Source organism: Octopus sinensis, linkage group LG1, assembly GCF_006345805.1.
Source record: "Octopus sinensis linkage group LG1, ASM634580v1, whole genome shotgun sequence".
Lineage (NCBI taxonomy): Eukaryota > Metazoa > Mollusca > Cephalopoda > Octopoda > Octopodidae > Octopus > Octopus sinensis.
Window position 1 is genome coordinate 177,952,459 of NC_042997.1, and position 13,891 is coordinate 177,966,349.

The 13,891-nt window shown below is 39.4% G+C and overlaps 1 protein-coding gene across 1 annotated transcript in view; it reads right to left on the reverse strand.

Annotated features, from left to right (window-relative positions):
• Window positions 1-471: 471 nt before the first annotated feature.
• LOC118765352 overlaps window positions 472-13,891 on the reverse strand; it is a 47,105-nt gene continuing 33,685 nt past the window's right edge. The window contains exons 9-12 of the mRNA XM_036507249.1: window positions 11,657-11,737; window positions 7,181-7,210; window positions 4,681-4,774; window positions 472-957 (exon numbers count right to left, since the gene is read on the reverse strand). Coding sequence (XP_036363142.1) covers window positions 601-957; window positions 4,681-4,774; window positions 7,181-7,210; window positions 11,657-11,737 — 562 coding nt within the window. The 3' untranslated portion in view covers window positions 472-600. The remainder of the gene's footprint in view (window positions 958-4,680; window positions 4,775-7,180; window positions 7,211-11,656; window positions 11,738-13,891) is intronic.

Below are 13,891 nucleotides of genomic sequence, written 5' to 3' on the forward strand. Positions count from 1 at the left end.
CCGGCAGGGGGTGGTGATCCCAGCTGTACTCTTTCACCACTCTTTCTCCCACTCTTTCTTCTGTTGGCCTGCTGGGGGGCGTCATTCGAAGGCTAAAACAATGCGAACGCATTGTGACCAGCGATGTGTAACAACATCTGATAGCCTGGTCGGTCACGTGATCACGATATATATATATATCATTATCATCATCATCATCTTCAACAACATCGTTTAATGTCTGCCTTCCATGCTGGCATAGGTGGGATGGTTTAATTAGAGCCAATAGGGCAGAAGCCTGCACCAGACTTCTGTCATTGTTCTGTGTGTGTGTGTGTGTGTGTCTGTATGTGTATATCATCATCATGTAATATTTGCTATCCATGCTGACATGGATTGAATGGTTTGACATGTAAAAGTGAACGTTAAAAGGGAGATAACATATGAGTTTGTTTTCTCAATTTAAATATTAAAGTTAAAGAATAACTTTGCAATTTCTTAATGTTAAATTTTATTAATTTCTCTGACATCATCATTATATTTAATTTTAGTTTCATTGAGGAGTACAATTATTGACATTATGATGCCAACTATGTTCTGAAACCATAAAAGAATTGGTCCTCAATTTTCCCCTACTCCATCCGCTTTTTTGACAGGAACAAAATCCTTAAAGCTATCTGAGGCTAACATCTGAACACTCTCGATTCGTGAAGCAGAAGCATAAATAGTTGCCTTCCCTGGTTTTTCTTCAGTATTATCATTGAATTCAGCCACAGTAGTCAAAGACTGTGATTTTTTTGTAGGAGAAGGAACTTGAAGGTTGTCATATAAACACAAACCATCTTTGATTTGTTGAGTTGAACTTGAACTTTTTTCTATATGAACCGTTTTGCTAACAGTGCTGGATGATACATTACTTTCATTAATCTCTGGTGTTTTAACAAACGCTACTTTCTCTTTCCGTTGAGGACTAGGTTCCTGAAATAAAAATATATAAAGATATGATGACAACAGTGTAACAAAGAAAAAATAGAAAAGAAAGAAAGTAAAAAGGCAAATGGAAAGCTTCGACATGATCCCTACATGAAATAGTAGTAAAATCTTTCTTAAACCACACCACGCCACCTTAAACTGAGGTAAAATAGGTGACCTAGAGTCAAGCCACAACTATCAGACTTCCATTGCCACTGCTGCCACAACCATCACCACTGTTGCTGCCACCACCACCATCAGCTGCAGCAGCAGCCGTTCAAGAATTTGGACCTGGAGATCTCCATTTCCAGCGACTTCGAGGGCCACCTCCCAGTGGTGTCGGGCGTCAACGAAGAGCCCTCGACTACAACAAGACGACCAAAGTATTTTTTTTTTTTTTTTCCCAAGGTCTGGGGGTCTCCTGCCCCTAAGCCATAGACCATCACCTAATCACCTTTACCCATTTTGTTGCTGCCACCACCATCATCAGCTGCTGCAGCAGTAGTAGTTGTGTCATTGCTCATAGTCGTAGTATAAAGAGTAAAGACCCCCTTCACACATGAATGACCATGGGATTGCACCTAGAAAGTTCCCCTCTGAAGCACAATTTTGGCAAAATTGTTTATCGAAGACCAACAGTTGTCCATGCATACCAGCCTCCTCTCTCCATGCCACCGATGTTATCCAAAGGAAAAGCACCAGTGACATTGCAACTCATTTCTACAGTTGAGTGAACTGGAGCAATGTGAAATAAAGTGTCTTGCTCAAGACCACGACACACAGCCCAGTCTGGGAATTAAACTCACTAACTCCTGATTGTGTGCCCAATGCTCTACCCACTGAGCCATGTGCGTTCACAAGTCATAGTATGAGCCATAAATATGAAAAAAAAAAGAAGGCGGCGAGCAGGCAGAATTGTTAGCATGCTGGGCAAAATGCGTAGCCGTATTTTGTCTGCCGTTACGTTCTGAGTTCAAATTCCACTGAGTCCGACTTTGCCTTTCATCCTTTCAGGATCGATAAATTAAATACCAGTTACGCACTGGGCTCGATATAATCGACTTAATCCCTTTGTCTGTCTTTGTTTGTCCTCTCTGTGTTTAGCCCCTTGTGGGTAATAAAGAAATAGGTATTTTGTCTGCTACATTCTGAGTTCAAATTCCGCCGAGGTTGACTTTGCCTTTCATCCTTTCGGGGTCGATAAATTAAGTACCAGTTATGCACTGGGGTCAATATAATCGACTTAATCCCTTTGTCTGTCCTTGTTTATCCCCTCTATGTTTAGCCCCTTGTGGGTAATAAAGAAATAAATATAAAAAAAAGACTGAGACCTTTCCATTTCTATTACTAATATTGCTAAAAACATTAAAAGAAACATTTTAAAAAAATCAACAGAGAAAAAGTATTAGCGAAGTTTGGAGACCCTCATCTTATGGGAAAATAAAAAGGGTAAAGAGTGAAGTACAAAAATGAAATGTTTGGAATAAAAAAAAACTTAAACCATTCCCTGCCACCATAAATCCTAAAAATTCCACTCTTTCTCAATTTTTTCAAAATCAGAGTTTAAAATATGGACAGTTCAAATTTTTTACTTAAATCCTAGCAATAGACCACCCTTGGGTGCATCATCATTCCATTAAATGTGTTTATGGGGAGAAAAATATTGAAAAAACATCAATACATATCAGCTAAATTGCCCTTGAATCATACACACACATTTATTTTTATTTTATTGTTTTTTCTGCATAATTGTATGAATTCCCATGTGTATAACACAAATTCACAAAACTTTTCTGAAAATTCCCCCCAGATAGTAAAAGTTATGAGGGGTTTTGCCCAACCATTTTTGTGAAGAGTGTTGCATGAGACTTAGCTCATCATCAGGTGGGCCACGCTAATGAAAAAAATTCATGGTAATTTTTCATTGGGCATGGCATTACAAAGTCCCACAAGCTGCAGTTTACTCATTACTGATTTACAGTGTAATTGGCTTCCTTTTAATCAACGATTTAACTGAAATTAATGGCAGTGTATCTGAAGAATCTGTAGAACAGAAGACCAAATACCTTACAGTATTTACCTTACAGTAAATCCTCGAGTATAGTCCACCCTTGAATATAATACACAGGGGATTTTTAGGGGGCTATACTTCTGAAAATCCTAAACCTTGTGTATAATACGCACTCCTTCTCTAACTTGAGTCATGCATAATTAAGCCAGCAGCACCTAGTCAAACAAACACTTCCGCACATGCATAATACAATAATGGTGATGTTCTTAACTGTTATATGGGAATGTAAATATGTTTGCAAATTGTTTTTGTTACATGTTATTCTGTGTTCTGAATACTTTTATTTTAATAAATGTTGCTTACTGCAAGTTATGGATGATAATTCTTTTATGACTTCATTGCTTTCAGGCTTAGCTTAAGGTATTTTCGCGCCCAACATCACAAAATGTGTCTGAATAAACATTGCCAGTCAGCAAATAGAGACTCGGCCATTGCTTAGAAAATATTTTTCATTTTTAACCTCGTATGTAGTATGCACTATGGATTTTGACCTTTAAATTTTGGGGAAAAAATGAGGATTATACTCAAGGATTTACGGTAGTTGCATTCTTTTAATTACTGAGTTTGAATTTTGTTGGAATTGTCTTTGATTTTCATTCTTTTTTCCAGGACCAATTCTATAAGTAACAGTGAAGTACTGAGGCATTGACTTAATCAGTTTTTCCCTCCTCATCCTTTGTCTTTGTCCTACTTCTTCCCACTTCTCCATCCTCCTTCCCCCTCATTGCCCCTCCTCCCTCCTTCACAAGGCCCCCTCCTCTTTACCCCACATGGACCCCCCTTTCCTTCATCTTCGTGCCCTCCTGCTCTTTCACCCACAAGGTCCCTCCTCCTTACCTCTCACAACCCCTTTTCCTCCCTCATAGTCCTCCTCTCGCTTCACATCCTTCCTTCTCCCTGCTTCCTCTTACTTCTCTCATCTTCTTCCTTCTCTCTTCCACATTCTTCTCTTTTCCTCTTCCTCGTCCTTCTCTTCTCCTTTTCTCTATCTCGTCTCCTTCCTTCTCTCTTTCTCCTCTCTTTCACTTCTCTCTCTGATCCCCTTCCTTCTCTCTTCCTCTTCCTCCTCTCTTTCACTTCTTCCTCTCATCCCCTTCCTCCTCTCTTTCACTTCTCTCTCTGATCCCCTTCCTTCTCTCTTCCTCTTCCTCCTCTCTTTCACTTCTCCCTCTCATCCCCTTCCTTCTCTCTTCCTCTTCCTCCTCTCTTTCACTTCTCCCTCTTATCCCCTTCCTTCTCTCTTTCTCTCCTGCTCTCTTTCACTTCTCCTCTCATCCCCTTCCTTCTCTTTTCCTCTTCCTCCTCTCTTTCACTTCTCCCTCTTATCCCCTTCCTTCTCTCTTTCTCTTCCTGCTCTCTTTCACTTCTCCCTCTCATCCCCTTCCTTCTCTCTTCCTCTTCCTCCTCTCTTTCACTTCTCCCTCTCATCCCCTTCCTTCTCTCTTTCTCTTCTCCCTCTCAACATTCTCTTTCTCCTCCTGCTCATGCTTCTTGTTATTCTCCTCACACACATGCACATACACAGACATGCACACGCACACACACACATGCATGCACGTGCACTCACACTCTCACTCGCACACACACACACACAAATTAGAGTTCAACATTTTACTAATATCTTAGATAACTTAAGGAGAAAATAAAATTCTACTGACTTTCTTTCTATAAATTCTGGGATTTATGGTTATCGAATAATCATCACTTCCTTTGTAGAATCGGCCATCGGTTCCTTCCAGCCAAATTTCATGTCTGTAGTAAAAAAAAGTGAGGGACCTTTACATTGAAATTGTTTATCATAATGTGAAAATTTCAACATTATTGGTAGCAACAATATCAACAATAGCAACAACAACAACAACAGCAGCAGTAGCAGTCGTTCAAGAATTTGGACCTGGAGATCTCCATTTCCAGCGACTTCGAGGGCCACCTCCCAGTGGTGTCGGGCGTCAACAAAGAGCCCTCGACTACAACAAGACGACCAAAGTTTTTTGGGTTTTTTTCCAAGGTCTGGGGTCTCCCGCCCCTAAGCCCTAGACCATCACCTAATCACCCTAACCCGTCTTGTTGCTTAACAACAACAACAACAGCAGTAGTAGCAGCAGCAATAACAACATCAACAGTAACAACCATGCTGAAGAGATAGTGAAAAAAATGTTGCTGAACCATCACCACAACCACCATCGCCAGCAACACTACCACTATCACCACTAACACTGTCACCGTTACCACAACCACCACCACCACAACTATCACTACCACTACCATCCCCATCATCGTCAACACCACCAACATCACCGCCGCCGCCGTCGCCACCACCACTAACACCATTACCACTAACGCCACCAATGGTAAGGAGGATCTTTTCTCTGTGGTGAGGCATGAGCTGTCACTCACAATTGAGTACAACTTGGCAGCATGTACCATACTTTAGCTTATTGTTTTAGCTTTCAATATAGTTGTGGGAAGAAGGCAGTGAGCTGGCAGAAACGTTAGCACGCCGGGCGAAATGCGTAGCCGTATTTCGACTGCCGTTACGTTCTGAGTTCAAATTCCGCCGAGGTCGACTTTGCCTTTCATCCTTTTGGGGTCAATAAATTAAGTACCAGTTATGCACTGGGGTCAATGTAATTGACTTAATCCGTGTGTCTGTCCTTGTTTGTCCCCTCTGTGTTTAGCCCCTTGTGGGTAGTAAAGAAATAGGTATTTCATCTGCCGTTACGTTTTGAGTTCAAATTCCTCCGAGGTCGACTTTGCTTTTCATCCTTTCGGAGTCGATAGATTAAGTACCAGTTACGCACTGGGGTTGATATAATCGACTTAACCGCTTTATCTGTCCTTGTTTGTTCCCTCTATGTTTATTCTCTTGTGGGCAATAAAGAAATAAGAAATGTTAGCACGCTGGGTAAAATGCTTAGTGGTATTTTGTCTGTCTTTACATTCTGAGTTCAAATTCCACCAAGGTCGACTTTGCATTTCATCCTTTCAGGGTCGATAAATTAAATACCAGTTGCTACTGGGGTCGATCTAATTGACTGGCCCCCTCCCCAAACATTTTGGGCCTTGCGTCTACAGTAGAAAAGGATATAGTTGTGAGAAGACAGACACTCTCCCAGCCCTCCCAATTTTGTCCAAGTGAAAAATCAAGGATGTGATAACTGGAGCAGAAGAGAAGGCTGGAAATGAGTATCAGAACTCAGCACTCATTTATAACTGGAGCAAAGCGAAATGAAGTGCTTCACTCTGAAAAACACATCATGCCACCTGGTCAAGGAATTGAACTTATGATCATGTGTCTATCGCTCTAACCACGCGGAAATGCACCTGTAATGTTTATTTGCTTTTTTTTCTTTAATTTATTTTGTAAAGTTGCAAAAATGTGGCCTTGGACACACTATTGTGGAATAAAAGATGGGACAGTCATGGCTGGAACACTCTTGAACAAAGACTTGTTTTGGCTGAGGTTCCTCAGTAACAAGACTGGTAGCAGCAACAACAACAACATGGTTGCTTGGCCAGCTAGAAATAACAGCCAACTCTTCCACAGATTATACCTTTTAAAAATGGAAGAACACATTAGACCAGTGGTTCCCAAAATTTTTCAGGTTGCTGCCCCCTTAGCTTCCATGCCACATTCCTAGTGCCATCCCCCACTCACCACTACAAATGTGGATGACTTTCTGCAACAAATGCACAACAACTGTATTTCACAAATAAAACTTACCCTAATTAAACCATTTTTTTGTTGGACGGGAAAGTGGCGAGCTGGCAGAATCGTTAGCACGCTGGGTGAAATGCTTAGCGGTATTTCGTCTGCCGCTACATTCTGAGTTCAAATTCCGCCGAGGTCGATTTTGCCTTTCATCCCTTTCGGGGTCAATTAAATAAGTACCAGTTACGCACTGGGGTTGATATAATTGACTTAATTCGTTTGTCTGTCCTTGTTTGTCTTCTCTGTGTTTAGCCCCTTGTGGGTAGTAAAGAAATAATTATTGGGGTGGGGTGCATCCATTGACCCCGTTTAGCTACCCCCATTATCCCCCACTTTTCTTCAACACTCATCTGGAAAGTCACTGCCTCCATTGGGAACCACTGCATTAAACAATGTAGTTCTGTATATACAGAAAGTAACAACAACAGTTACAATAGTGTACTTACTGTATGATGTTAGAATTCAAAACAGTGTTTCTAGAATATAAAAGCAAAGTTAAGTTAAATTACAGTTCACAATATCATTTTTATGTGAAATATTAGGTTGAGAAAAAAGTTTGTGTGCTGTGTTAAAATCAAGCTTTTAATGTAAATAATAATACAATCAATAATAATAATAATAATAAATGCCCTGATGCAGTACCAGGCAGTAGCTCTCATGGCTTTTGCTGAGCGCCTTGTTTCCCTGGGCATAGATTCACTGAAGCTCCGGCATCTGGCGACGGACTTGGTAAACACCCACAAAGTTATCAACCACCTCACCAACAACAACAGTGAACACCTTTTTGATCTCCATGTGTCTAACACACGTGGACATGCCTACAAAGTCAGAAAACAACACAGCTCCCATGACTTTCAAAAACATTTTTTCACGCTCAGAGTTGCTGAAGCATGGAATAAACTGCCTGCGTCAGTTGTTGACTGCCAGCGTCAGTTGTTGACTGCCATGACACTGCATCCTTTAAGGCCCTCATGCTTTCCGAAATCCGCCGAAACTACACCTGATTATATATACACTTTAGATGAGTTGTAGTGCACCTGAGCACTGTACACAATTATTATTATTATTATTATTATTATTATTATTATTATTATTATTATTAATATAAAAGCAAAGTTAAGTTAAATTGCAATTCACAATATCATTTTTATGTGAAATATTAGGTTGAGGAAAAAATTTGTGCACTGTGTTAAAATAAAGCTTTTTTTATATTTTTTTGTGGTGTGTGTGTTCATTCAGTTCGTGTCATGTCCAATGGTGACTCACTGTGTGCGTGTATACCCAAGACTTGTTCATCGAAAACGCGCTTTGTTTCAATAAGACAATGGAAAGCCACATACTGTCAGAAAGACCAGCAACAAGATTGAAGAATTGGATGATGTTGAAGTTCTGCTGCATCCAGCCAATAGTCAAGATGTTGCTCCATCTGACTACAGTCTCTTCCGATCAGTGCAGCACTTTATGAAAGGTTATCAATTGAAGTCATTTGATGAAGTTGAAGAAGCTTGGCAAGAACTTTTTGATTCAAAGCTAAAGGATTGGTACTTTGACCAAATCCAAAAGCCTGCAGATCATTGGCAGAAGGTCGTGGAAAATGATGGTCTTTATTTTGAAGAATAGTTGTTGTTGTTTTTAAATAAATTCTTGCATAAAAAAAAATCATTATTTTAACACAGTGCACAAACTTTTTCCTCAACCTAGTAACACCGTCTCACTTAACCTTTTAGCATTTAGATTACTCAGTTAAATGTAATACTTATTTATTCACATTATTTTAAATTAATCAATGCATTATCTTGTAGCTTTGAGATTTTGATGATGTGATTGCTTATTTTAAGAATGACATTGTCAGGTAGGTGTGAGAGGCCAGAGCCAGCCAAATTGAACATAAAATATGTAGAAAATTTTGGCTGGATATGACAGGTACAAATGCTGAAAGGTTAAACACATTTTTTTGGAGGGTACATTTCATTATATTGATCTGCTAATCCTCTAATTGCCATCATATGGGTGCTGCAACACCAGCCATTCAAGAATTTGGAGCTGGAGATCTCCATTTCCAGCGACTTCGAGGGCCACCTCCCAGTGGTGTCGGGCATCAACGAAGAGCCCTCAACTACAACAAGACGACCAAAGTTTTTTTTTTTCCAAGGTCTGGGGTCTCCTGCCCCTAAGCCCTAGACCATCACCTAATCACCCTTACCCGTCTTGTTGCTTAACAACAACAACAACAGCACCAGAACTCTAGAGATCTATGAATCTATGTATCCCTTGTGGAGGGGGCATTTGGGAACATGGTTTAACATGGGTAGGAATAATGGGTGGAGGTGGTGGGAACACAGGTAGGAACGATGGGTGGAGGGTGGGGGAGCACATTTTTGGCATACTATCTTGTGTTCATGAGCACCAAAAGATTGCTCTCCCCTAATGCTCTGCACTTGGTAGCTGCTTTATTTATCCCTCTCATCCCCTTCCTTCTCTTGGAAAACAAAGTCAACCTCAACAGGATTTGAACTCAGAATGTAAAGGGATGCAATACAGCAAAGCATCTTGTCCATTATTTTATTGACTCTGTCAGTTCGCTATGTCAGGTCCTTATTTAAAGGTTACCTTCTTGAGTCATGCTGACTTGTAAGGGCCGGTTTCTATGACGTATAAATTCCCCACCTGGATAGGACGCCAGTCCATCATAGGATTACTCACTTTTGCCAGCTCAGTGGACTGGAGCAATATGAAATGAAGTGTTTTGCTCAAGAATACAATGCAATGCCTGGTCCAGGAAATGAAACCACAATCTTACGATCATGAGTCCAACACCCTAAACACTAAGCCACACACCTCCACAGGTTCTTATTTTACCTTTTAACATTTAAACTGACCATATCAAGCCCAAATATTCTACCTGTTTTATGTTCAAACTGACCAGATTCAGCCTCTCACACCTACCATACAATGTCGTTCTAAAAATATACAATCACATTATCAAAATCTCAAAGTTACAAGTTAATGTATAATTAATTCAAAACAATGGAAATCAATCAATAAACATTACAATTGACTGAGTAATCTGAATGCTTAAAGAATGAAAAGAAATAAGGACTTAAGCCAAAAGCTGTTACATGGTTGCTTGGCCTGCTAGAAACAACAGCCAAATCTCCCACAAATTGCACTTTACAGTCTCTTTAAAAAAAATGAAAAAAGGAAAAACACTTTAGGCAGTGTAGTTCTGTATATACAAGAAATATATGATGGTCATAGTTGGAACGTCTTTCATCATAGTTCAGCTTGAACAGGGCTGATCTGAAGTTAATAAATGAAAACTAGTGCTACCACAAGCCATCGATGACCTGCTAAAAATAGCAGCCAAATCTCCTTTGAATCACACCCTACTGTCAGTTTTAAAAAAAGCAAAAGACATATTGGACAATATAAAAAGCTGGATGCTTTTGATAATAGGTTTGCTCAGTCAGGGTTGACTCAGGCTAAACAACAATATGACTTCAAATATTGGTACAAGGCTGACATTTTTAAAGCATTTTTAGGATGCAAGCAGCAATCCAATGAAAACAAAACCCTAGTATTTGACTGCTGTTTTCTTTGCTTGGAAAGAATGAAAAGCAAAAGTGATATTGGATGATATTTAAATATGGCAAATAAAATACAAATGAGAAATAACATTTATGATATTAGCAGGTACAGAAGTCAATGTCTTCTTTTAAAACTGGCCCTCCATTGGTTAACAATGATAGAGGTTCCAGTTGAACCGATCAACTGGCATCAGAATATGGCATCTGCCATATTCTGAACGCCTTACTTCCCTGGGCATGGACACATTGAAACTCCGACGTCTGGCAGCTGACTTGGCGGACACCCATAAAATTATTAACTATCTTACAAACAATAACTCTGAGCACCTTTTTCAAACTCCACCTGTCGAACACCCGTGGACATGTTTACAAAGTCAGAAAACAAAACAGCTCCCATGACTTTCGAAACATTTTTTCATGCTAAGAGTTGCTGAAGCATGGAACAAGCTGCCGGCATCACTTGTTAGTTGTCGGAGCATTGCATCCTTCAAAAATTCCATGCTTCCTGAGATTCGCCAACACTACACCTGATTTTCTCCACTCTATACACATGCAAACATGTATCTGACTCATACACTGTTCACTTTCCAGACATTTGTACATTACTGCATATACTTTATACACACTTACTGACAAGTTGTGGTGCACCTGAGCACTGTATACAATAATTTCATTATTATTATTATTATAACAGAACAGTCTGCTCATGAAATTAATGTGAAAGTGGCTGAACACTCCATAAACATGCACACCCTTCATGTAGTTCTCAGGGAGATTCAGCATGGAAAAGGGTGGCTCTTTGAAACACAGGTACTACCCAATTTTGCTGGCTGGAGTGGACTTGAGCAACATGACAAAGAATCTTGCTTAAGAACACAACGTGCTGTCAGGTATTGAACTCACAACCTTATGATCTTGAGCCTAATACACTTAGTCACGCAAACAAAGAATCAGATGCACACACACACACACACACACAGAGATAAACATAGAGCAGGAATAGAATGAGAGGGGGGAAAAAGAATGGAAAACAGGAATGAGAAGAAAAAGAACAACAACAGGTTTATATGGAAAGCAATAATGAAAGTGTTAATACAGGGTGTCCCAAAAAAATATATACACACTTTAGCAGCTGATAACTCATTTAATATTTTTTCTTTCCAGATGAAACCTATAGGATTTAATGATGGCAGTCAGATTAAGCTTTGAACAAAGAAAATTCATTCTAAAATGATACTGGAAGTGTGAAAATGCAGTTGAAGTGCAAAACCAGTTAAAGTATGCATACATTTTTTTTGGGACACCCTGTATATATATATGTTAAAAAAATCTTGCCTTTTTCCCCAATATTTTCTTACGTGCTGTTTCCGATGATGATATGCATCTGTATGTGAAGTACACAATGCGGAGTCTGCACTGTAAATGCACACAAAATAAGATCATAACTTCCTAATTAATTCTTGCAATGAAGTTCACACAAAGAATTTAGTTATGTCAATAAGTTACAGAACTACATAGCTATATGCATACTTGCCTCAATACTTGGCATGAGGCACTTCTTGTTATTCTTAATGTTTCTTGCTCTTCAGGTTACCCAACACTAACTAAAGCAATAGATTCCAACCAAAGTCCATATGACCCTCAGGGGTCCATATAAGATTTTCTTGTTAAAATTTATGAGCAATTAATGTCCCCATAAAAAGAAATCCAATAATAGAGTCAAATTTGGTAAATGTGGAGGTCAAAATAATGGTCTGGTCTACTTCTTTCGATCTATCTGCTAGGGTGCACAATCTTGTTGAAAAACTGTATTCTCCATCAGTTTTAATTGGTGCAGCTTAGGAAGGAAGTATAATAATTTTGTAGCATTACACCATAAGTTTATGGACACCCTGTATATATGTGTGTCTGTTCTCAAGGAATGTTCTCAAGAAAATTTTTTTGAGAACATTCCTTTCTTAGTGGTAAGACCATAGCAGATCTACTTCAAGTATAATGAATGTCCACATAGGGGTCATCCCACTTATATGTATATACTTATATATATATACACACACACACACATATATATATATAATGATTGTAGCCACTTCAACATGGTTGTCTGTTTGAACGGATTTTACTGCGATTTTTTAACCCCCAAGAAGACATCTCCTCTAGCTGGCTAATGATGCACAGCTACATCTGAGATATTACGAGCATCGTTAACCAGCTAGAGGAGATGTCCTCTTGGGGTTAAAAAATTGCAGTAAAGTCCATTTGAATGGACAGCCATGTTGAAGTAGCTATGAACATTACTAGTACAACCACTGCTTTGATCTCTTAGATTTTAGAACTAGCATTTTTGCTTATATATATATATATATTTATATATACCTGTTGAGGCAAGTGAAAATCAAAAATCAAAATCAAAATCGTTCAACATCAATGGAAATTGCAGCTGTGATACCAGTGCCGGTGGCACATGAGAGAACCATCCGTATGTGGCCGTTGCCAGCGCCACCCCGACTAGCCTCCATGCCGGTGGCACGTAAAAAGCACCATCTGATCGTGGCCGTTTGCCAGCCTCGTCTGGCACCTGTGTAGGTGGCACGTAAAAAGCACCCACTACACTCACGGAGTGGTTGGTGTTAGGAAGGGCATCCAGCTGTAGAAACACTGCCAGATCAGACTGGGGCCTGGCGCAGCCGTCTGACTTCCCAGACCCCAGTTGAACCGTCCAACCCATGCTAGCATGGAAAACGGACGTTAAACGATGATGATGATAATGATGATGATACAGGTTGTTCATAAAGTCATGGTGCAATTTAAAATACTTATATCTTTGTCACTATACATGATAGAATTTATCCATAACAAGGATAAGAAAGAAAAATGACCTAAATTTTTTATTCCTCTTGTTAATTTTCAACATGTTTGCCATCATTACCAATACAAAGAGAAATACAATTCTGTAGTTCTCAGAAAACATTTTCCAGATGATTTTCAGTACCACCTTCAATCACAACAGTTATCCTTGCTTTCAAGTCTTCTAAAGATCAAGGCTTAGTGGAATAAACAATACTTTTCACATGTCTCCATAAAAAGAAATTCAATAGAGTCAAATTTGGTAAATGTGGAGGTCAAAATAATGGTCTGGTCTACTTCTTTCGATCTATCTGTTAGGGTGCACAATCTTGTTGAAAAACTGTATTCTCCATCGGTTTTAATTGGTGCAGCTTAGGAAGGAAGTATAATAATTTTGTAGCATTACACCATAAGTTTATGGACACCCTGTATATATGTGTGTCTGTGTTTGCCCCCTGCCCCATAATTGCTTCACAACCGGTTGGTGTGTTTACGTCCTTGTAACTTAATGGTTTGGCAAAGAGACTGATAGAATAAGTCCTGAGGTTAAATTATTCGACAAAAACACTTCAAGGTTATGCTCCAGTCAACTGACTGAAACAAATAAAAGAATACAAGAAGGGAATGAAACATAGAATGGTTATTAGGGTCCATCCAAGTAAAATAGGAATCAAAGGGTTCCATTGGTAAAAAAATGGTCGAGAAACACTGAACTGGAGTAAG